Genomic DNA, 25,840 nt, shown 5'->3' on the forward strand with positions numbered 1-25,840 from the left:
GCTAATAGAATAAGTTGCCTTACTTGCCTTACTTAAGTTGCTTATGGTCAGTATTATTATTTTGATGTTCTGATGAGCATCCATCAAAATAAATGTTATAATATATTAAGAAATATTATCTACTAATACTATAATGACTGTTATTTGACATATAGCTGCAAAGTTGTTTATAAGTAGTAGAATGTCTAAAGTGGGCTATCAAAATAGTGTTACCTAAATCTGAGATTGTACCACCACAGGTGTGTGGGATGCAACAAAGTCATAGCTCTTTTAAATAATTGTATACTAGTCCTTACAAACGACTGTACAGGCATCACTAAGTAATATGACTATATGTAAGGAATAATTGACAATGGGCCCTAGAATTATTGGAAAACAATGCACACCCAAGGTGTTTATTATCTTAAATCCATAACAGTGCACAAAACAAACAATTGTGACCCATTCTGTGAAACCCTGGCTAAAATCACATTATGAGAGAAAGAGCATCACAGTTATGATAGCCCTACAAATTATGAGAATAGATCATTTGTGTTTATTGCTGTAAATGATAGATTTGATATACAGTGGATTTCAGATACAATGCTCTAATTTTCTTTTATAACATGATAAATGCTGAAATTAATACTTTTATTGACACACGTTTTATTATTTTGAGCAAAAAAAGAAAAATACGGGAGGTTTGCTTCCTCTCTGGGTTTACTTTAGTTGCAGAAACATCTTTTCTATCATTAGATGACTGCAAACAGACCTTAATATCAATTCACAAGACTGAAAATCAGGTCAGTGCCGGGAAAGGTGAGAAAATTGCAGTGTGCATTTTTCGTGGCATCACCAAAACTTCAAGTAAAGACTTATTTTTTTTGGTTACTCAATAGTCTGCAAAGATAACCGACGTATTTTGAGGACATTTCATGCCTGGTACATGTCAAATAATTAAATAACTTAGGTTGTAGAGGCCAGTGTTGGGCAGTAATGCATTACTTAGTACCGCATTACTGTAATTTGATACTTTTTTAGTAACGGAATAATTTAACGTGTTAGAATTTTCAAAATAGTTTTAAATCAGAGCAGTGGTTCCCAACCTTTTTCAACTCGTGGCCCACACAACCAAACACATATGTTTGCGTGGCCCACTGCAAAAAAAAAATCTATTGTGCTTTCTTTGATCAATTTTGCGATTTCGATTTAAGTCAAAATAATCACTATAGCAAAGGTGTAACAAAATTTCTAGACTTATGCCAAATATAAATAAATAAATCCCATGTCCAGGGACTTTTTTTCTTTTCTTTTTTTGCTCATTAATTGTAGCAGTACCTCAGGTGTTGAAATGGATTTGTTATACATTATACAGGTTCACATGTACTCCGTTTGCAGTGCATATACATTATGTGTAAAAGCTGCAGAAGCAGCAGATAGATTGCATTAATGTAACGCGAAAGCACATTCAAATAATGCACGAGTGCGAATCTCTCTGTTCGCACGCAGATTTCCTTTGCTCTGTCACAAAACCAGACGTGCTTGCTCAGATACACGCTGACTCAGATAGTGCCCTTAGGACCCATATAAGGAAATTTCGCTCCATCTAACATCACACAGAGCCATACTCGAAAAAAACTTTCCGAAACTTGTGACAAACCGGAAGGAGTATTTTGGAACAGAAATACTCCTTCAAACGTACAACTTAATTTTTGAAACTTTGTCCATGTTTAGCATGGGAATCCAACTCTTTAACAGTGTAAAAAACTCAGCATGCATGAAATAGCATCCCCCCCCCCCCTAAACGATTTAGAAATAAAGTCTGTGTGAACTTGAATAATTAGCTACACATCAGAAATCACTGATGACAGATCAGGCATTAATGAACACTGTTACTCACTGTTTGTGGCGGTGCTGTCTAATCCATATCATAAAAGTCTGTCTGTAATGCCTCTCCTGACATTGCGACTGAATTATATGTAAATATTTGGGGCGGGCAAAGCAGAGAAAGGGGAGGTAACAATTCTCCTTACAATGTCACAAAGAGGAGATTCAAGATCAGCCCGTTTCAGCTTCCATTTTCTCAAAGGCAGAGAAAGATGGCAAAATCTCAGGTTTCTGTTTCCCTGGGTGTCCACTAGTGGGCTCACTTCCCCTTAGGCACCTCACCATAGGCACTAGAATTCCTCTAGTCTGGTCCTGTCTTCACAGTAATTGCACTCCAGTTAATTGCACCAGGTGCAGGCAAGCTATTGTCATTAGCCTCCTTATAAATACCAGTCTTTCCCTGTTGTTTGTATGGAGTCCTTACCCTTTGTATGTTCAATCTTCTCGCTCCCCGAGATTCTTCCTTCCTCATATTCTGAGTTCCCGTTCCTATTCCTTTCTTGTTTGTTTGTTTTTGTTTGGACTGCATTCTGGTTTTGACCCTGGCATGTCTGACAACGAATTTGGATTATCCCCAATAAAGCATACCTGCGATTGGATCTCTTGTCTCCCTGTGTTTCACTGGTCGCGAATCGTTACAGAAGGACTCCATCCACAGAGATCCAGCGGTATGTCTATTTCAATTTCCTCCCCAGCCACCAAGCGGGAGAGGAATGGCTTTGAGGGTACTCGCCTGGTTGTGTTCCGTGGGACCAGGGGAGGTCGCTCAGGAGTGAGTGGTCGAGAGGAGGTCCGGCAGTGATCTCCACTGTGGCCTGAGTCAGGTTTCCGTTGACTTTCCAGAATTGAGTCAGGTTCCGGTTGACCCTCCAGAGTTGAGTCAGGTGCTCGTGGACCCTCCAGAGTCAGGGTTAGTCACGTTGACCTTCCAGAGTCAGGGTTAGTCACCAATGACCTTCCAGAGTCAGGACTAGTTCCTGTTGACAATCCAGAGTCGATTCAAATTCCAGTTGACTATCCAGAGTCGAGTCAGGTTCCTGTTGACCTTCCAGAGTCGAGTCAAATTCCAATTGATTATCCAGAGTCGAGTCAGGCTCCTGTTGACCATCCAGAGTCGAGTCACGTTCCAGTTGATCCTCCTGAACCAAGTCAAATTCCTGTTGACCTTCCTGTTGAAATTCCTGTCCACGAGCCGGAACCTGACTCAACTCTGGAAAGTCAACGGGCACCTGACTCGACTCTGGTTCCGGCTCGTGGACCCTCCAGAATCAGGGCTACTCACCGTTGACCTTCCAGTGTCAGGACTAGTCACCATGGGCTTTCCAGAGACAAGGCTAGTCACCGTTGACCTTTCAGAGTTAAGTCAAGTCACTGGTGATCTTCAAGGACTGAGTCAAGTCACTGGTGATCTTCAAGGACAGAGTCAAGCCACTGGTAATTTTCAAAGAATGAGTCAAGTCACCAGTGATCTTCAAGGACTGAGTCAAGTCCCCGGTGATCTTCATGAACAAAGGCAAGTCACCACTGATCTTCATGAACAAAGCCAAGTCACCATTGATCTTCATGAACAAATACAAGTCACCAATGATCTTAATGAACAAATGCAAGTCACCAATAATCTTCATGAGCAGAGTCAAGTCAGGACCGATCTTCTGGAATCCAGTATAAACACCATGGGATTACCAGAGTTTTGTTATCCCGTTGGTCCGGCCGCACGGATGTGGTGGTCTTCTGCTCCACCCTGGGGGCCTTCGGCCTTGACCACAAGGATGTGGTGGTCATCTGCTCCCTCTTGGGGGGCGTCTGGTTCGACCACACAGACGTGGTGGTCTTCTGCTCCGCCCTGGGGGCTTTCTGCATCGACCACAAGGATGTGGTGGTCTTCTGCTCCGCCCTGGGGGACTCCGGCCTCGGCCACAAGGATGTGGTGGTGTTCTGTTCCGCCCTGGGGGGCATCCGTCCCAACCACACGGAGGTGGTGGTCTTCTGCTCCGCCCTGGGGGAGGTTATCAAACTGTGCGAGAACATACCCCAAAGTGGGGAATAAGTTGTACCCCTGGGGCGCAAGAGCCCCCCAAAGTTGCCCCATAGACATACTATGGTGAGGGATCGCCCATGAAACATAAAAATGCCCATAGACTTTCATTGACAGGATAGTCATGCTAGAAACATGCTAGCAAAATGCTAATCATGTTAGAAACATGCTAGCAAACATGTTAGTCGCATGCTAGTCATGCTAGAAACATGTTAGCAAACATGCTAATCAAGCTGAAAATATGCTAGGAACATGCTAGCAACATGCTAGTCGCATGCTAGTCATGCTAGAAACATGTTAGCAACATGCTAATCATGCTAGAATCATGCTAGCAACATGCTAGTCGCATGCTAGAAAAATGCTAACAACATGTTAATCATGCTAAAATCATGCTAGCAACATGCTAATGAAACTAGCAACTTGCTAGTCGCATGCTAGTCATGCTAGAAACAAGCTAGCAACATGTTAATCATGGTAAAATCATGCTAGCAACATGCTAGTCGCATACTAGTAATGCTATAAACATGCTAGCAACATGCTAATCGCATGCTAATCATGCTAGAAACATGTTAACAACATGCTAGTCACATGCTAGAAACATGCTAGAACATGCTAATCATGCTACAAACAGGCTAGTCGCATGCTATTAATGCTAGAAACATGCTAGCAACATGTTAATCATGCTAAAATCATGCTAGCAACATGTAAGTCGCATGTTAATCATGTTAGAAACATGATAGCGATATGCTAGCAAACATGTTAATCATGCTAGAGACATGTTAGCGACATGCTAGTCGCATGCTAAAATCATGTTAACAACATGCTAGTCGCATGCTAGTCATGCTAGAAACATGCTAGCAACATGCTAATCTTGCTAACATCATGCTAGCAACATGCTAGTCGCATGCTTGTCATGCTAGAAAAATGCTAATATGTTAATCATGCTAAAATCATTCTAGCAACATGCAAATCAAACTAGCAACTTGTTAGTCGCATGCCAGTCATGCTAGAAACAAGCTAGCAACGTGCTAATCATGGTAAAATAATGCTAGCAACATGCTAGTCGCATGCTAGTCATGCTAGAAACATGCTAGCAACATGCTAATAATGCTAGCAACATGCTAGTTGCATGCTAATCATGCTAGAAACATGTTAACCAAATGTTAGTCTCATGCTAGTCATGCTAGAAACATGCTAGCAACATGCTGATAATGCTAGAAAAATGCTAATAAACATGCTAATAATGCTAGAAACATAATAGCAACATGTTAATCATGCTAGCTACATGCTATCAACATGCTAATAATGCTAGCAACATGCTAGTTGCATGCTAATCATGCTAGAAAAATGCTAACAACATGCTAGTCGCATGGTAGTCATGCTAGAAACAACATGCTAGTTGCATGCTAATCATGCTAGAAACATGCTAACAACATGCTTGTCGAATGCTAGTTGCATGCTAATCATGTTAGAAACATGCTAACAACATGCTTGTCGAATGCTAATCATGTTAGGAACATGCTAGCGACATGCTAACAACATGCTAATCATACTAGAGACATGCTAGCGACATGCTAGTCGCATGCTAATCATGCTAGAAACATCCTAGAAACATGTTAATCATGTTAACAACATGCTGGTCGCATGTTAGTCATAAACATGCTAATCATGCTAGAAACATGCTAGCAACATGCTAATCATGGTAAAATCATGCTAGCAACATGCTAGTCGCATGCGAATCATGTTAAACATTCTAGCAAAATGCTAATCATGCTAGTAACATGCTAGTCATGCTAGCAACATGCTAATCATGCTAGAAACATGTTAGCGACATACTAGCAAAATGCTAATCATGCTAGCAACATGCTAGCAAAATGCTAATCATGCTAGAAACATACTAACGACATGCTAAAAATATGTTAATCATGCTATAAACATGCTAGAAACATGGTAGCGACATGCTAATCATGTTAACAGCATGCTATTTGCATGCTAATCATTCTAGAAATATGCTAGCAACATGCTAGCCATGCTAGAAACATTGTAGTGACATGCTAGTCATGCTAACAACATGCTAGTAACTTGCTAATCATGCTAGAAACATGTTAGTCGCATGCATTCTTTCTGTCAAACTAATCTATCTATCATTTTTTCTTTTGAACTAATCTATATCATTCTTTCTAACTAATATATCTGTCATTCATTCTAACTAATATATCTTTCTTTCTTTCAACTAATCTATCAATCTAACTTTAAACTATAAACTTCTAACTTCTTCAAACTTTCTGGTCAGGCTTTCTCAAGCCAACTTAAAGTTTGTCTCAACAAACTTTTTTTCTAGTTAGAAGTATATCTAAAGCATGTGTGTTCAGATCAGGGTTGGACAGGTTTTCACAACAAATCCTGCCCAGTTGCTTCTCAAAACTAGTCCAAAACTAGCCCAAGCGCATTTTTAGGAGGTTCCCAGATAAAAAATTACTTCTGGGGTTAAAATATAAGTTTTTTTTTTGTCATGGATGCCTTGGTAAAATTCGCTTTTTAGGGGATAAATACCACGTTATTGGTATTGGAGTTGCTTCAAACCGCAGACCTGAAACCGAACCGCAGACTTGGCAACACTGGTTCAGGTGGAGTGGCAGTTACTACAGAGAGCCGTAGTCTACCGACAACTGACACAAAATTCGCTTTCAAAATCGACAAAGAATCGCATCCGATTTTAAAATCGATTTTGTGTAGATTGTCAAGTGAATTATGGCTCCGTGTAGTAAATGCCAACTAGTGTTGCCAAGTCTGTGGTTGTTTTTCATGACCGCGGGTCGAAGCGACAATACCAATAACGTGATATTTAGCCCCTAAAATGCGAATTTTACCGAGGCAACCAAGCCATATAACTTATATTTTAACCCCAGAAAGCAATTTTTTTATCGGGGAACCTCCTGGAAACGAGATTGGGCTAGTTTTGGACTAGTTTTGAGAAGCAACTGGGCAGGATTTGTTGTGAAAACCTGATAACCCTGATCTGAATGCCTGTGCTGGAGATATACTTCTAATTACAGGAGCGTCTTTACTGATGAGATGAGCATGAGAATCGCATTCAATTTTTTGCACAGCCCTACCTGAAACACGCACACAAAGACAGCATGCGTTCCCAGGTCCCAAATAAATGGTCAGACAGAATTACAGTATTTTAAAATATCTGTTTTGTTGTGTATTTACGCAAAAATAAACTGTTATGTCTTAACTCAGCATTTGGGGAACAGTTGAGGAAAAACACCTGATGCACCTAAATATTAGATCAGTGCAATATAAACCTGTTGATTTGTATTGTTGTTAATATTAATCATAAAATAGAATAAAAGGAATCGCTCACTCTCTGCCCTTGAGTGAATAATTGTATTAGCTGTAACAATATTCAGTTTATTTGTAATTAATACATACAATGAATATGATGCTGTGATTTTACATTTGATTATTCAATTTCAGTTTTTCTTACATTTTTGTGTTGTGCCAGATTTATTACAAATGCTGCTCAGTAGCCTAAAGACATAAATTTGATCATCTACTTAAATTTCATATATTAATTTATATATTAATGACATTTTCTACTTTTATTTCATTTTACTAATAACCTCATACAAATAATTTCAGTGAATTGAATTGGTAATTGTTGCTACAATCAAACTCTTGTGGTTTCCCCCCATTTCTTTCAATGTTTTTTGTGCTTTTTGACCATGCACATCATAATAGATAGACCTGTTTTACATAACTTGAATAATTTTTCCATAAATCGTCCCCTTGGAATTATAAGGTTCTAACTGACATTTTTGTCAAAATGTAGTTATTCTCATATTGTTATTCTGTGACAACTTATTTACATTATGTGATAGATTTTTTTATGTTGTATACGTTATAGGATTTTTATTTAAAAAAACAATAAGGTTATATCTACACAGTCAAATGGAATGCAAAAACTTTGAAGCTCAATATCTCAAGATTTCTCGGAATGCAGATAGAACCTTAAAATTCCGAAAGAGGACGAAATGTGTCATATATCACTAAATCTCTGTTTTAATTTGTAGTCAGGATAATTATGGTTCAAATGTGTTGAAGCTTTAAAGCTTTTCTTTATATTGGAATTTCTCTCAGTCAATATATAAAGATATCAATGTAATATTTTCTCGGAATGTTCTTTACATTACGTTGGATGGTTTTATGTGTTATGTGGGTTTTCACAGAGAGTAATACTTGTATTTTGGTTTCTTCTCTGTTCTTCAGATCAATGTACTTTCATGTGCATGTCATCAGCATTCTGGCTATGATTCTTCTGCCCAGCAAACCCAGTTGCTTCAAGTCTGAAATTCATGCCCTGCACTTCAACAATAATGTGAAGGAGGACTAAACCCTTCTGACCCTTCTGTTGTGTGTGTGTGTGTGTGTGTGTGTGTGTGTGTGTGTGTGTGAACTGGGAGAGCAGAGGCACTGAGAGACAAAAGCTACTTTGTGTGAATAAACACACACACACGTTTGTTTTTGTGAAAAGTGAGCACATCCCATAGGCGTAATGGTTTTTATACTGTATAAACTGTATGATTTATAAGCATTTTGAAAAATGGGGACATGGGTTATGTCCTCATAAGTCACCCTCTCCTTGTAATATCTGTGTCATAACCACCATTATAAAGAGTTGTGTCCTGATATGTCACAAAAACAAGAGCACACACATACACACACACACACACACACACACACACACACAATACCCAGGCCACAACTGAGCTTTATACAAGTGTACACAGCCAGGGATACAGTCCATTTAATCAAAAACACACTTAATCAAAAGCAGCTTGAGAAAGTTTTTACAAGAACTGATAAGAGCACACAAAGTTTGATTTATGCTGTACATGGTATATGACATAAGGAGGCAAGTATCTGTTTTTGTCAGTTAATGAATGCTGCTCATTTAAGGGTATTTTAAAATAGTTGAACACTGTATTTTATCTTAGTTTGTCATGTTAAGACATCAATTTTGTGAAATTACAGTGTAGTAAATACATAATGGCTATAAATAATGAATTAAAACACTACTGCAAATATTAACTGAAGAATAATCAAATTAGAATAATCAAATGTGTTATGAATTGTGATACCTGAATAAATGTTATAGGTTTTTGAATGAATTAATGGGCACTGTATGTACACATTCCCAAGTTTTTTTTTTTTTTTTTTTTTTTTTCTAAAACCCTTTTTTCTAAAACCCTGGCAAACAGAATATGTTTTGACTTGGGAAAGTAAGCAAGGTCACAGTCATACAAGCCTACATTGAACAACATCAGGAGTATCAGGCCCTTCCTAATTGAGCATGCTACACAAATGTGCCTCGCTGGTGGCATCTTCCTGTAACACCTGGACAAATCAGTGACACAATTATTTGTTCTATTTAACACCCCTACCCCCAACCAACATTCAAGAAATAAGGTTCTCTGGAACTCTTTTCCTGAAATTAAAATAACCCCAAAAGGACAGATCAGACCTCTGGTTATCACAACTAGATAAGCTTTACAACTCAGTGGTATTCAGAGAGTTTTACTCACTTAATTCACTTTGAATAGACGCATTCTGACCATAGGACTGCATGCCACGAACCCCTAAACTGAACGTTTTCAGCAGTTATTTGTGTTTGTGCCCTGGTGTTTCTGGTTTCTGGACAAAAACCTGACTTTTTTGTGCATGGTAGTTTTCCAGTTTGCTCACTAATGCGATTAACTCCCAGACGCCAACAGAAATGTTTACTCACTCACCGGTAAACCCACGTACATTCCTGTGCACACAAGAAGTAAAGTCCCAACAAAATCCAGGGTACAAAAATAAGTCTCTGTCAGAAGGAGATGCATAAACGAGAACACAAGTGTACTATTTATGGAGGCTATATCTTTAACACCAAGCATTTCTGCAGACTCTGTTGATATTCTCCTTGATTTCAAAAGTTAAGAATGTTATTGATGATATTGTTCTTATAATAGTCAGTAAGAAAACAAACAGACAGAAATCAGTCTGGAGAAGATCAACAGCAGTTCAGAAAAGACAATGTAGAAAAGCAGAGTGGATGTGGCAGAAGACAAAACTTGTAATCCACTATATCATCTATTAAGACAGCCTTCATACTTTAACGTGAAACTAGCCACAGCTAGACAGAATTTCTTCTCAAACCCTATAAACAGTAACTTTAATAACACTTGTACTCTTTTTGCCACTGTTGAGAGACTGACAAACCCCCCCAAGTCAGATTCCCAATGAAAAGCTCTCAGACAGCAAATGCAATGAGCTTGCATCCTTCTTTTCTGAGAAGGAAGGTGATTAGCACATCCTCAAGTAATGCAAAGGTCAGACAGATTAGGCCACAATATCAAAAAGATACTATGTCTATTTTTGAGGCAATTGATAGCAAAATTCTGGAAGACAGTGCAGCACCTAAAATCGTCAACCTGCTATCTTGACACACTTCCCACATCTTTTTTCAAAAGTGAGAAAAAAGTTTATCTGCTTAGAAGCAGATCTTTTAGAAGTGGTGAACGCCTCACTTCTTTCTGGGACATTTCCAAACTCCTTAAAAACTACAGTTGTTAAGCCCCTCCTGAAAAAAGCAATCTTGATAACACCATTTTGAGCAATTTTAGACAAATATCTAATCTTCCTTTTATAGGCAAAATTATAGAAAAGGTAGTATTTAATCAGTTGAACAAATACTTAAACTCAAATGGATACCTGGACAATTTTCAATCTGGTTTTCGAACCGCATCACAGCACAGAGACAGCACTCATTAAGATAATAAATTATATTTGCTTAAATTGTGACTCAGGCAAAATATCGGTGCTGGTATTGCTAGATCTCAGTGCTGCGTTTGACACTGTTGATCATAACATACTACTAGAGAGATTGGAAACTGGGTCTGGCTTTTTGGGATGGTACTCAAATGGTTCAGGTCATACTTAGAAGGGAGAGGATATTATGTGAGTATAGGAGAGCATAAGTCTAAGTGGACGTCCATGACATGTGGAGTCCCACAAGGGTCAATTCTTGCACCGCTCTTGTTTAGCCAATATATGTTCCCACTAAGTCAAATAATGAGAAAGAACCAAATTGCTTATCACAGCTATGCTGATGATACCCAGATTTACCTAGCCTTATCTCCAAATGACTACAGCCCCATTGACTCCCTCTGCCAATGCATTGATGAAATTAATAGTTGGATGTGCCAGAACTTTCTTCAGTTAAACAAGGAAAAAACTGAAGTCATAGCATTTGGAAACAAAGATGAAGTGTTCAAGGTGAATGCATACCTTGACTCTAGGGGTCAAACAACTAAAAATCAAGTCAGGAATCTTGGTGTGATTCTGGAGACAGACCTTAGTTTCAGTAGTCATATCAAAGCAGTAACTAAATCAGCATATTATCATTTGAAAACATTGCAAGAATTAGATGTTTTGTTTCTATCCAAGACTTGGAGAAACTTGTTCATGCCTTTAATGGGCTCCTCACCGGCCTTCCCAAAAAGACAATTAGACAGCTGCAGCTCATCCAGAACGCTGCTGCCAGGATTCTGACTAGAACCAGAAAATCTGAGCATATCACACCAGTCCTCAGATCCTTACACTGGCTTCCAGTTTCATTTAGGATTGATTTTAAAGTACTTTTACTCGTATATAAGTCACTAAAAGACCTAGGACCAAAATATATTTCAGATATGTTCACTGAATATAAGCTTAACAGACCACTCAGATCACTAGGATGGAGTCAGTTAGAAATGCCAAGGGTTCACACAAAGCAAGAAGTATGGGTCACCATACTTGGCTGAATGTCACTTCACTTTAGTTACTATGCCGCCCACAGTTGGAATCAGCTTCCAGAAGAGATCAGATGTGCTAAAACACTAGTCACATTTAAATCTAGACTTAAAACTCATCTGTTTAGCTGTGTATTTATTGAATGAGCACTGTGCAGTGTCCGAACTGATTGCACAATATTTTATTTTATGTAAAATCATTTGGTAACTGTTTTAAATTCATTTTAAATAAGTATTTTTTATAATTGTAAAAATTTAAAAAATGCTTGTTTTATTCTTATTATTTTTCTTCATTATTATTTTACTTTCTTTTATGTAAAGCACTTTGAATTACCATTGTGTACAAAATGTGCTATATAAATAAACTTGCCTTGCCTTGCCTATTCTGAATGGATTTGCATACTGTATAGATGCACCTGGTATCGGCCACGATACTGAACTCCTGTACTTATACTTATTAAAATGCCCTGAAACCAAATGCCAATACCACACAGCATGTGATAAGTGCCCTATTCAGACAAAGAAACACAGACAACAACAGTTATTAGAGTTTTAGGATGTCTATGAAGTCTATGTATGCAATGAATATATCATGTATAGCTGAAGTGTGCTAGCTGATAAAGCATACTTAGTGTATTGAGCGACAGCAGAGGAGATGCGCAAACTTGTCGAATGAATATACCTTCTATCACTGGAAAGTTTGTAGTTCAGTCGGATATGCCAAAAACAATGAAGTAAAACAATGCACAAGTTACTAAATGGTAGGGAAACAGAGAGAGAGAGAGAGATAGAAAGTGTGCTCGCCCACTTCTGTTGTGTGATCTTTGATGTTCACTCACTTAGCACACACATTTGGATTAAAACGAAGTCATAAAAAAATAAGACCATTTATTGGGGCATTCACTATAAACATAATTTATTTTCAACCTTAGTCATACAAGACTTTTTGGCGAAAGTGAATCTAGAAGCCTGTGTGAAATGTGCTCAGCTGTTACTGCTTGAACCTCTCATTCTCCACCAGAAGCCTACAAATAGGTGCATGTTTTATGTGTGTTTTGCTTGGTTGAGTGTTTCTGCATTTTATGAGTGGTTTTGGAATATAAATCAGAGCACGTTTCAGATAAAAAAAAATGTGACTTCTATTCATGAAAATATCACAGTAAGGAGATTTATAACGAGTGGTTTTTAAGTTTTTTCAAGTTTATTTGTGTATCACTTTTTACAATACGAATCGTTACAAAGCAACTTTACAGAAAATTATGTTTCTACAATATTTAGTAGTAGCCTATGGTGGTGACTGTCAGTTTGTGCACGTTTGACAGGATTTTTAGAAAAAATTTATACAAGACGTAGTCAGCTAGACGATGAACATTATTAATATTATTAATTAATAATTGTTATATGATGCAGTCACACTTGTAGCAATATTTGTTAGTTCTGTTGTTGATTCAGGGTTAGCATCATCTGAGGTCCTCTGAGGGTCAGCATCATCTCTTCTCAGGTGTTCTGGATCCAGACTGGAGCTTGTGTAAATCCTAATCCCGTGACAAAAACATAGAAACAAAATAGAGACATCATTAACATAGCTGCTGATCCAACAAACTAAAATTAGTTTAACCCAAGCTAATGAATAAAAATTCACATTTGATCGGATGCAACTACACTAACAATTTAAGATACATTAATCGAATGCTTGGCGAAAGAGATGCGCTTTTAATCTAGATTTATACAGAGAGAGTGTTTCTGAACCCCGAACATTATCAGGAAGGCTATTCCAGAGTTTGGGAGCCAAATGTGAAAAAGCTCTACCTCCTTTAGTGGACTTTGCTATCCTAGGAACTACCAAAAGTCCAGCGTTTTGTGACCTTAGCGTGCATGATGGGTTGTAGCGTGGTAGAAGGCTAGTTATGTATGCAGGAGCTAAACCATTTAGGGCCTTATAGGTAAGTAATGATAATTTATAACTGATACGTAACTTAATAGGTAGCCATTGCAGAGACTGTAAAATTGGGGTAATATAATCATATTTTCTTGACCTGGTAAGGACTCTAGCTGCTGCATTTTGGACTACCTGTAGCTTGTTTATTGATGAAGCAGGACAACCACCAAGAAGTGCATTACAATAGTCCAGTCTAGAGGTCATGAATGCATGAACTAGCTTTTCTGCATCAGAAACAGATAACATGTTTCTTAGCTTGGCAATGTTTCTAAGATGGAAGAATGCAGTTTTTGTAACATTGGAAATATGATTTTCAAAAGACAAGTTGCTGTCTAATATAACACCCAGATTTCTGACTGTAGAGGAAGTAACAGTACATTCATCTAGTTGCAGATTGTAACTACAAGATTCTATGTAGTGTTTTTTGGTCCAATAATTAATATCTCTGTCTTATCTGAATTTAATTGGAGAAAATTATTTGTCATCCAATCTTTTACATTTTTAACACACTCTGTTAGCTTAGATAATTGAGAAGTTTCATCTGGTCTCGTTGAGATATATAAATGAGTATCATCAGCATAACAGTGGAAGCTAATTCCGTATTTTCTAATAATATTACCAAGGGGCAACATGTATATTGAAAATAGAAGGGGACCAAGGATGGATCCTTGTGGCACTCCATATTTTACTGATGATAAATGAGATGACACCCCATTTAAGTAAACAAAATGGTAGCGATCGGACAGGTAGGATCTAAACCATCTTAGAGCCTGCCCTTGAATACCTGTATAGTTTTGTAATCTATCTATGAGTATGTCTTGATCTATGATGTCGAACGCAGCACTAAGATCAAGTAATACTAGAAATGAGATGCAGCCTTGATCTGACGCAAGGAGCATGTCATTTGTAATTTTGACAAGTGCAGTTTCTGTGCTATGGTGGGGCTTGAAACCTGACTGAAATTCTTCATACAGATCATTTTTAAGCAGGAAGGTGCTCAATTGAGCAGACACAACTTCAAAAATTTTTGACATAAATGGAAGATTTGAAATAGGCCTATAATTTGCCAGTACACTAGGATCTAAATAATAAGAGGCTTGATAACCGCCAGCTTGAATGGTTTTGGGACGTGACCTAAAGATAACGATGAGTTAATGATATTGAGAAGCGGTTCTTCGGCTACAGGTAACAACTCTTTCAGTAATTTAGTGGGTACAGGATCTAATAAACATGTTGTTGGTTTGGATACATTGATAAGTTTATTTAGCTCTTCCTGTTCTATGGTTGTAAAGCACTGCAGTTTATCTTTGGGTGCGATGGATGAAACTGAAGTGTTAGACGCTGTAGAATCTACATTCGCTATTGTATTTCTAATGTTATCTATTTTAAGTCATTACTATTTAACGTTGGTGGAATATTTGTAATCAGGTGGCGTCTGGTAATTTGTTAATTTAGCCACTGTGCTAAATAAAAACCTTGGATTGTTTTGGTTATTTTCTATGAGTTTGTGTATATGCTCTGCCCCTAGCAGTTTTTAGAGCCTGTCTATAGCTGGACATACTGTTTTTCCATGCAATTCTAAAAACTTCCAAGTTAGTTTTTCTCCATTTGCGTTCAAGACTATGAGTTTCTTTCTTGAGAGAGTGAGTATTACTGTTATACCATGGCACAGTATGTTTTTCTCTAACCTTTTTCAATTTGATGGGGGCAACAGTTTCTTATGTATTAGAGAAAATAATGCCCATGTTGTCAGTCTTTTCGTCTAATTCATGTGTATTTTTGGGTACAAATAGCAGTTGAGATAGATCATGCAGGTTATTTGCGAATCTTTCTTTGGTGGCTGGAACAATAGTTCTGCCCAGACGGTAACGCTGAGACATATAGTTAATATCAGTTATACGCAGCATGCACGATACAAGGAAATGGTCTGTAATATCATCACTTTGAGATACAATATCTATAGCAGTAAGATCGATTCCATGCGATATAATTAAATCTAGTGTATGATTAAAACGATGAGTGGGCCCGGTGACATTTTGCTTGACTCCAAAAGAGTTTATTAGGTCAGTAAAGGCAAGTCCTAATGTATCATTTGTATTATCAACATGATTATTAAAATCTCCCATGATTAGCGCCTTATCAACCTTAACTAGAAGGTCTGAGAGGAAATCTGCAAATTCTTCTAGGAAATCAGTATATGGCCCTGGTGGTCTATACAAAGTAGCCAGAGCAAGAGATACATTAGATTTCTTTTGCATGTCTGACAGTGTAACATTTAGCAGAAGTATTTCAAAAGAGTTAAACCTGTATCCTGTTTTCTGGGTGACATTGAGAATATCACTATATATTGTTGCAACACTTCCGCCATGACCAGTCTGACAGGGCTCATGCTTATAACAGTAGTTTGGTGGAGTAGACTCATTTAGACCAAAATAATCATTTGGTTATAGCCAGGTTTCAGTCAAGCACTTCAGTCAAGTGATCTAATATTTATGAGCCCAAACTTTAAAAATTGTTTTTTTTTCATTTACTTTACATTTTTCTGGTTTAATTCCGATAAGATTTTTTCTAGATCCTACATTATATTTATATTTTGACCTCACTATTCGGGGAACAGACACAGTCTTAATAGTTTTTACAGTGCAAGTACTTTTATCATTTAAGTGGGTGGAACAAAACTCATCATAATGGTTATTTGAGAATTGACTTACCAGTCACATGGAGCGAAGTGTCCTGGAGATGTTGTCAGAAAGCAGCCCCGCTCCGATTCTGCTAGGTTGTAATCCATCAGTGCGAAACAGCCTAGCATGCTCCCAGAAAAGATTCCAGTTATTAACAAATAGCAGTTTCTGTTCTTTACACCATAACAACAACCATTAATTTAAAGCAAAAAGTCTACTGAACGTTTCGTGTCCTCGTCGATACGTGGGCAGTGGTCCTGACATGGTGATCGTCACCGCGGGCGTCGTGCTGTGAACCGTCTCGATCAGGCTGCTGAAGTCCCTCTTCAGCGTCTCCGTCTGCCGCAGCGTGGTGTCGTTAACCCCGGCGTGAAGCACAACTGCTCTGGGGCTCTCATCGGCCTTCAGGATCGCGGGTATCTGCGCAGAAACATCGAGAACACGAGCACCAGGCAAACAATGAGTGTGCACTTTACCTTCGGCTAACGTAGCACGGACGTATCGGACGATGGAATCAAAGGCAGGAGGGGGAGAAGTAGTCGCCCGGGGCCCGGATCGCGTCCTCCGCTGTGGACGGCGTCGCAGTGAAGGACATCTGGCAAGATCGCGTCCTGGGTGCACCGGGCCTGTGCAGAGAAACACACAGAGTAGACATGGTTGGATTGTTAACAGAACGCTATATACTTACCCCGGACTTGTGAGCCTCAGCCCGGGATGATTCCCTGCATTATGTGAAATGCTCGTTTTCACTCAATATCCTATTAATCTTGAGTACCTATAGAGTAGTACTGCATCCTTCATAACTCCAAAAAGTCTTTAGTTTTATTATATTCATAAGAGAAGGATAGTCTGTACCGATTTTTCCAGAAAAACACGACAGACTGGAGGCGTGACGTGTGGGCAGAGCTAAAGAATCACGAGCGCCAGTAGGCTTTTGCGTTGAGAGCGTTTGGAAGCTGTGACATTACCTTGAGGAGAAAACCATCATCCAAAACAAACCATGGCTAACAGTCAGATTCAGCCGTTTATTTATGATCCAGAATCAGATGCCGAGGCTGAAACTGAACGAGAGCAACAGCAGCAACAACTCGCTCCGAGCGGGGCTCGAACCCGGGTCTCCGGCATGGGAGGCGGAAGCACTAACAAGGAGGCAGAGATATTTTAAGCAGTTTTACTCACCGCCTGCGGTTCCAACACACGATCGTGACCCTTTTTCGTTGGGATTGCATCATCCTTAAGAAATAAACGATACGCAAATCCGTCGTCAAACTGGGCCTTGTTTGTAAAACAAGCATCTTCGAAATGCAGGGAACAAACACAAACACTTGCACAACTCCGTTGATGCTCTGTAAAAATAAACTCCATCCACTGGTCCCTTAATGCTGTTTTTTCTTTGGTAATCTGTGCAGGGTTGTCTTGCCCTGGCAACCAAAAACACACTCCTTTTGTGAAATTTCGCGACGCTCTCGCTCTGATCAGTGATTGTCTGTGCTCAGCCTCTCAGTGCTCTGCTATACGGGAGCGCGCGCTCTTCCGGCAGACGTGCCCTTAGGACCCATATAAGGAAATTCCGCTCCATCTAACGTCACACAGAGCCATACTCGAAAAAAACTTTCTGAAAATTGTGACAAACCGGAAGGAATATTTTTGGAACAGAAATACTCCTTCAAACGTACAACTTAATTTTTGAAACTTTGTCCATGTTTAGCATGGGAATCCAACTCTTTAACAGTGTAAAAAACTCAGTATGCATGAAATAGCATTTCACCCCCCCCTTTAAAGATTATGAATCATGGACCTAAAAAATGAACAAAGAAAGTAACCAAAACTTGTAAAATACATTTTAATTGACTTAAGTATATGAAAACTGAAGGATATACAGTCAAATCAAAAATTAATCAGAGACCATATATATATATCAGTACAGACCAACAGTTTGGACAAACTTTCTCATTCAAAGAGTTTCCTTCCCATACGGAAATGTAATATATGTACATATATGAAATATACATATATTAAATATATCCACATAGAAAGGGAAAACATATATGTACATATATATCTGCCCATATATAAAACCTATTAGAAAATGGAACAATTTCATATATTGACATATAAAACTAGCCCATATATTTTATGTATGTATAATAGTGTTTTTTTTTTATATATGTCACATATATAATTTTCAATATACATGACATATATTTCTTTGTATATATGTTCAATATACAAACTAAACATATATGCATAGCATATTGCTTACATATATGTGACATATATATGTCCCTTATATATGTTTTTGTATAGTCTTAGTATATATTTAACATTTAAAATGAAATGTGTGTATATATATATATATATATATATATATATATATATATATATATATATAAAATATAATTTTGATTAATGTATATGCAATATATAAATTAAATATAAAAACATTGTGTGCACATTTTAAATGATATGTTCTTATATTATGTATATTACTTGCAAAATATCTTGAATTAATGCATGATATAAACTAAACAAATGTAAAAAAAAAAAAAAAAAAAAAAAAAAAAACATGACTTCATTAATTTCGTACATATTTTTAAATAAAGGTTATGGATATGTACTTACAAACATGTAATGCAATGAACATGACATGCCTTAGCTTCAAAATCCTCTACACTTTCATCCAGTCGAGAAGGTGCTGTCTCACCTAACTGCTGTACATGCCTCCGTAACTGTTTAATTTTATATATATATATATATATATATATATATATATATATATATATATATAAAATGTCTGGCATCAGTGACATCAGTTTTTGCAGCTCTGCCAAACTTTGATGAAAGCACCAAAAGTTTATTTTCTTTGAATGCTAGTGGAGAACCCAGGTTTACATAGCTGCATAAGTTAGAGAAATGTGTTTAAATTAAGAACCCCTAGATTTTTGAAGACAAACACACACTCAAAAAAAATTACTCTTTAAACTTACTCAAGTCAATTATGGACAGTGGTTCCACACAATTAGTTCTAGTTACTTTAACACAATATTTTCTATTTAAAGTTACTCCCTTCAACAAAGCATTTTTTGTGTGATTTGTCTTGTAATGAGACAAAAGACAAGATGTCACAAATGATCAAAGTGTATTTGTTAAACAAGCAATAAATAATTACACATAGTAAAATACAGTTTAAACCACATTACAAAATTACACAAAATAGCAAATAAAATTCTAATTGGCATTCATGGGTAACCAATCAAACCTTATTCCAGGAACAGGAACTGGCTCCAGAAATAACTTCTTCAGTATTCCAAATGTGTACCTGAGTTCAGGAGGGTTGCTCAAGTTCAGTCCATAAATCAGTCCCAGCAACATGGTTTTGCAGACTGTAAACTGCTATAGGTCCTGAAGAACCGTATCATTTAAAACGCCAACATCTGCTGGATTGTCTTCAATGATGCAGCTTCAAATAGATTCCCACAAGTCTTCTGGATCACCTCCTGACTGCTGGCAACGTCTCTATCCTAGAAGTATTTAAAAGGATGGAGAACTCAAATTCTTGTGTATTAACTTTAACAAATAATTTATTAACCTTGAACTCACCATATACTCCATACTGCTAGGGTCCTCATTTGGATACTTCAATTTCATTAGTCTGAAGATGAAAACAAAATTTAGCCTTTGTTTTTTTTCTTCTAAAATTACATGAAAAAAAGTCAGTCATTCATCTTCTTATGGGAAATCCAGGCAAGCAGTCAAGATGGGATTCTCACAAACATTACAGTGGAAAATGGTACACACATCTGGAGCCTGTACGCTAAGCAACAGAACTGGAATGTTCCCAGACCCAGAACAAAAGCCAGATCTAATGCTGTGTCTAAGTGATGACGCACGTTATCTTGCGACTCTTTTAGTGGCTGTTTTGAAGGAAGATCAACGTTCACTGAAAAAAAAAAAAAGATCGAGATCGTTCGCCAGATTCAGTGAAAGTATTACCTGCCTAATGTTTTCGACTCGTACATTACACGTCTCGCCCCAATGTCACGTGTCGTTACGGGACCTGTATTTGCCGGAATCGCAGTGTGAAAGGGGCTTTATTGAGCTTTTCCTCAATTTTGGACTGTAGACTGTGGACTGTCCTTCCTTCTTGTTTGTTGCTTAAAGATTTAAAAAAAAAATTGTCCAGTTTGCTTGTAAAAAAATCGGTATCGGCCATGAAAAATCATGATCGGGGCATCCCTAAAAAATATCATAATTTGTGCTCTGAAGATGAATGATGGTCTTACGGGTTTGAAACGACATGAGGGTGAGTAATGACATGTTTATTTTTGGGTGATCTAGCCATTTAAACACACCTGAACCAGCTAATCAAGGTTCTTGGGAATTTTAAAACAAAAAAGTCTTACCTGAAGTTCCAGGCAGGTGTGTTAGAGCTGAACCCCACAGAATACTGGCTTTCCTAGAGCAGGTCTGGACACCCCTGCCTTGCATCAAAATAAATCTATCAGTTTATAGTAATACCACATATTTTGTATTTATTGTATTAATAAACCTTATCTTATTATATCTGTCTTTTTTTGTCAATTTCCAGTAACCAGTGAGAGAATAATGTTTTAATACAAGGTTGTTCTTACATGTGTAGTGGGCACCAAGAGGGTTTCATTATTTGTCCAAGGACTCTTCTTCATTATGCAAACATCTTCATAAGTTTTGCAGTCCGGATCCAGTTTGGCAAAGATTGTTGATTCTGATGGGCCTATGGTAATTCTGTATGTCTCAAATTCTGCACAAATATGTAAACACATGAAGTGCAATGTGTTAAAAAAAAAAAAAAAAAAAAAAATTGAACAGCAAAAACCAATTCAATTATCAAAATATTGAATGATTTATTTGTGTGAGTGATGACTAGTGTCATGTTTACCATTCCTAAAGAGAGGACCTGATTACATATCTGGAGCATATGTATAATGTGAACAGCTCAGAGTAGTGTCCGGTTTAAAGTCATTGTATGACCACACCATGTTCATAAACAAAGCTTCAAATACTTCCACTGTGCTGAGCCAGGGCTCTCAAAACTTGGTCAACATCTCATGGTTAGACATTTATTGATTATTTATCTTTTTCAATTAGTTAAAATATACATATTATAACAAATAAAGGTAATTACTTCCACTTTTGAAAGTCATTATGTATTATTAATACAATTAATTTAAACAAATATATTTGGCACACAAAATGAGATAAGAGAGAAACTCCTATTCGCCATTTGATTAGTTATATGAGGAAGTAGCTGAATGACAAATCATTCTGTCTCTTAACATCTCTTATTGTAAGCCATATGTATAATATAAAGTAAAGGTATGTGATAGGACGTTTTATTTTTGGATAAACATTTTATTAATAAATACAATCTCTCTTAAAATACCTTATTGGGTTATGATAAGCAAAACAGTTTGGTTTGATCTAGCGCAGAACTAAAACTTTAATGAAATATTTCCCCCACTTTTAAAATTATTTTATTATTAGCTAGCTCCACACTGGAGAGCTGTTTTATAACAGGAAATCAAGTTATAATTCTAGCGACACTGACTCTGTATTTTAATGTTTAATATTGAAAAGCTATCGATTGCATAAAGGACTGTTATATAAATAAACGTGACTGGACTTTTCGTGCCTGGAGAATCTCAGAGTTTGTGCAAACATCCACATCGCTGTGTTCTTAAGAGCTTTTACATCGCGGTCAGTTTTTTGTTGTGTTTATGCAGTTATTGAGAGGAAGGCGTGCAGTATCCAAGGTTCGGATCGGGTCGGTTTCCTCGAACTGAAGTGCTATCTTCTTCTTTTGAATTGAATCAGGTGAGTGTATTACATTTATATATATATATATATATATATATATATATATATATATATATATATATATATATATATATATATATATATATATAAGTAAATACATTACAGAGAGTCGTGCGCTTTCACATCTCCCAACCGCTCAAAATCATCTATAAACGGTGCAATAAACCGATTACACAATACTAGTTTGCAAAACAAAAGCACCCCAAAACAGAAACTCTAAGATAAATTAAAGACTTTGACTTAACACAAGAAAAACTCTAGATTGTCTTACCTGACTGGTACCACCTCTTGCTCCCCTCTGCACCGTCATCAAATGCGTTGGAGTCACTTCCGGGTTTTTTTTTAATTACGAAATTAAACCCTTTACGTTAGTTTAACGATTGATAATTAAGTAAAGTTTAAAATTAAACAGTTTAAGATGATGAAACACAATACAATTGTGTTTTGGTGGAAAACTAAATATATTTGTGTTGTTTTAACAAAACGTGTAAAACGAACAGTACCACAAATCCATTTTTTTGAGTGCAACTGTATATTATTCTGTATGCATCTGCATATGTAGTGCATGTATGTACTTTCTTACATATAGATATTGATATATGGCTATTGATGAAAAAAATAAAATGTATGTTTTCAAATAGAATTTGTGTAGTATTTATTTTTTTTATGAGCTGGTTAAGAAGAGGTAAAATAATAAATTTTATACAGGATTCGAAAATGGGATAGAAATGAAATGTGGATGTGTAGACTTGATAAAAGTTCAAACTGTTCAAATAAGGAAAACACATGAATAAGGAAACCATAGGCATGTGAAATGTATGTTGTTTGAATAGTTTGGCATATATAAATTAAACATTGGTTACATATATGGTCAAAACATACAGTATTATATAAATAATAATCATATACATCATATTAATATATGTCAATATACTAATTTAATATGCCAAATTTATATATGTTATAAACCTATATCAACATATATCTAGAGATATGTATATATGTGATAGCAATATATTGTCTTATATTTAGCATATATGATGGTGTCATTAGCGATATAGGGACATATATGTCATATATTACATTTCCGTATTCCTTTATTTTCATGACTATGAAAATTGTAGATTCACAATGAAAGCATCAAAACTATGAATTAACACGTGGAATTACATATGGAATTATATACATAACAAAAAAAGTGTAAAATAACTGAAAATATGTCATATTCTAGGTTCTTCAAAGTAGCCACCTTTTGCTTTGATTACTGCTTTGCACACTCTTGGCATTCTCTTGATGAGCTTCAAGAGGTAGTCACCTGAAATGGTCTTCCAACAGTCTTGAAGGAGTTCCCCGAGAGATGCTTAGCTGTCTCGATTGGGTTCAGGTCCGGTGACTGTGGAGGCCAGGTCATATGGCGCAGCACCCCATCACTCTCCTTCTCGGTCAAATAGTCCTTGATGCCTTCAGTGTGTTATGGGACTCACAGCTGAAAGTGCTCTACCTAACTTATAATTGTAACAGTTTCCTACTTCAGTGTGTTACAAACATAATTTTGGTGTCTTTGGAAAGAAGACCCTTTGGGCTTTATTTTTTATCAACCAGATTTGATAATGCTCAAAAATATTAAAAGTTATAGACACTGAAGTAAGTGCTTTGACATTTTTTACCCACTATAATTTGATGTAAAAATACATGAAATGAGTCCTGAAGCAATCTAGAAAAGTAATGGGTTGAAAGCCACATGTCTCGTGAGTTTCTATTTCAAATCTGAATAAGATATCATGAAAAATGAGACTCCTGCAAATATTTTTATGAGACTATGTCTAGACCCCCACCCCCAAATATAAGAAAATATATTTCTCAATAGTACTGAAGGCTTCTACAAACTATTTAGTCAGTAAACATACCACTGCATAGTTTTTTTCAATTATAAAACACTAGACAGAAACTTAAACATCATATAAGTGATTTATTTGAGCACTAGAAAAATACAATAATAATAATTGGAGTAAGAAATATAAGAATAATAAGAAAAATAAAAAAGATTTAACTGTTTGCCAATTACAGAAAATCATGAGATTGCTAGAAATGCAGCATTTACAATGAATTATGATGCAAATAAGTGCTGATGTGCTGATGGCCATTTAGTAAATAATCCACTCTCTCTATTCATATAGACGCGTTCACTTTGATAGCAGTGATCATGCAGTAATAGCGAGCTGAATTAGGCTGATTTGCACTTAAACAGATGGTAATTATGCAGATACATTCCCATTCAACATAAAACACTCTCATATATATAAAAACTGTTGAAAAATAAAAGAAACAAAGAAAAAGGCGATCGCTATAAGTTCCGCCTCTATCAGGTGCGTCAGAGCGCATCACAAGCCCTCACGAGGGAACGGCAAAACTCAAAAATACTATCTTTCGCCTATCTTTCATTCATTCTTTTTTCCGTTGGATCGCCTCATTCTGTTTGTGACACTATAAACTGCAAAACCATGCAGTTTTTTTACTACCAAGATGCAGTTTCCGACCGTGAGTTATTCCATAACGGACAGAAACAGTTCTGTCGCTGAAGAACTGAAACGTAAACAAAGGAATTATGATCCATATTACAATGTTATTGCTTCGTTGGACTAAATGTGCTTCATGAGATGTCATTCAGTGGACCCTTACCTTTCTAACTAAACCAGGATCTACAGTTGTGCATGTATTTATGACTCATTATTCCGACGGATCTGGTATGTACAGCGTTTCTAATGTTCATGTTTTTTATGTGTACTGCTTACACAAATGTAGCAAATTCAGTCTTTATAAGCTTTCCATTGAAAAACGGCGATCTGTCGTCGATGTTTGAGGCTTAGATCTTTATAATGATACATTGATTGTCAAGATTAAACTTGTCCCATTTCATTTAATCTATTCATAAACACTGACACGTGCATGTTAAAAGGCATTCAGGAGGAGGGCGACTTTGTGCTGGCTAACAGGTTAAAGGGAATTTGAACAGAATCACTGTTTCACAGCTGATCACTGAGATGCCCTGCAATTCACTGAACGAGCCGTTCAACATCAAATCTGCGCTGGAAATTAATATCCAAACTATAGTGAAAACACTATCAATTAGCACAGTAACAAGATCGGAAGTTTAAGACATTAACTTGTAAGTACAAAACACAAGATACTTCTCATTTCAATATGAATACGGCTTTATTAGATAAATCTAAGACATATAAACTAATCTAACACATAAACGCACGCACTCACACATTCACACAAGTTGCAGGAAGATCGAAAGTTAGGGAAAGATGAGTTTAAGAGAATGGAAATATGGAGTCCCAAGTTTACAGCAATACGTTAAATTGCATAGACATGAACAACCATCAATCACGTAATTAGCCCTCGCATTGAGTTCCTCAATGAGGTTAAAATTATATTAGATACACCAGTAAAGGTCATAGTCTGGAGGTTACTTGCGTCTCCTGTGAAAAAGGGAATTCCGGTGAAAGGGGTATCCCGATGTCGCTGATTCGCTGGAAGTTCAGTAGTCACTGAAGTGACATCTTGGGAAGGCCTGTGGTGGGGCGTTGGCTGAAAATGGAGTTGTGTGGCTGGTTGA

At 37.0% G+C, this 25,840-nt stretch overlaps 1 protein-coding gene and 1 long non-coding RNA gene across 3 annotated transcripts in view; one reads left to right on the plus strand and one right to left on the minus strand.

Moving 5' to 3' along the window:
* The window catches only part of mboat1 (membrane bound O-acyltransferase domain containing 1), a gene marked incomplete at its 5' end in the record, with an annotated part of 123,308 nt that extends 112,934 nt beyond the window's left edge, over positions 1–10,374 (plus strand). The window contains one exon of the mRNA XM_026258780.1: positions 8,177–10,374. Within this exon, the coding sequence (XP_026114565.1) occupies positions 8,177–8,300 (124 nt within the window). The remainder of the gene's footprint in view (positions 1–8,176) is intronic.
* Positions 10,375–19,484: 9,110 nt separating this feature from the next.
* On the minus strand, positions 19,485–22,519 carry LOC113092973 (uncharacterized). 2 transcript variants are annotated; one of them, XR_003287677.1, is made up of 5 exons: positions 22,490–22,519; positions 20,994–21,142; positions 20,766–20,843; positions 19,963–20,014; positions 19,485–19,883 (listed from the first exon to the last, which is right to left on the minus strand). It is a non-coding gene; the product is annotated as an uncharacterized LOC113092973 (long non-coding RNA). The 2 variants fall into 2 exon arrangements; XR_003287676.1 differs by lacking the exon at positions 22,490–22,519 and having other exon boundaries at positions 20,994–21,167.
* Positions 22,520–25,840: the final 3,321 nt, after the last annotated feature.

The sequence above is a fragment of the Carassius auratus genome, unplaced genomic scaffold (assembly GCF_003368295.1).
Source record: "Carassius auratus strain Wakin unplaced genomic scaffold, ASM336829v1 scaf_tig00214794, whole genome shotgun sequence".
Lineage (NCBI taxonomy): Eukaryota > Metazoa > Chordata > Actinopteri > Cypriniformes > Cyprinidae > Carassius > Carassius auratus.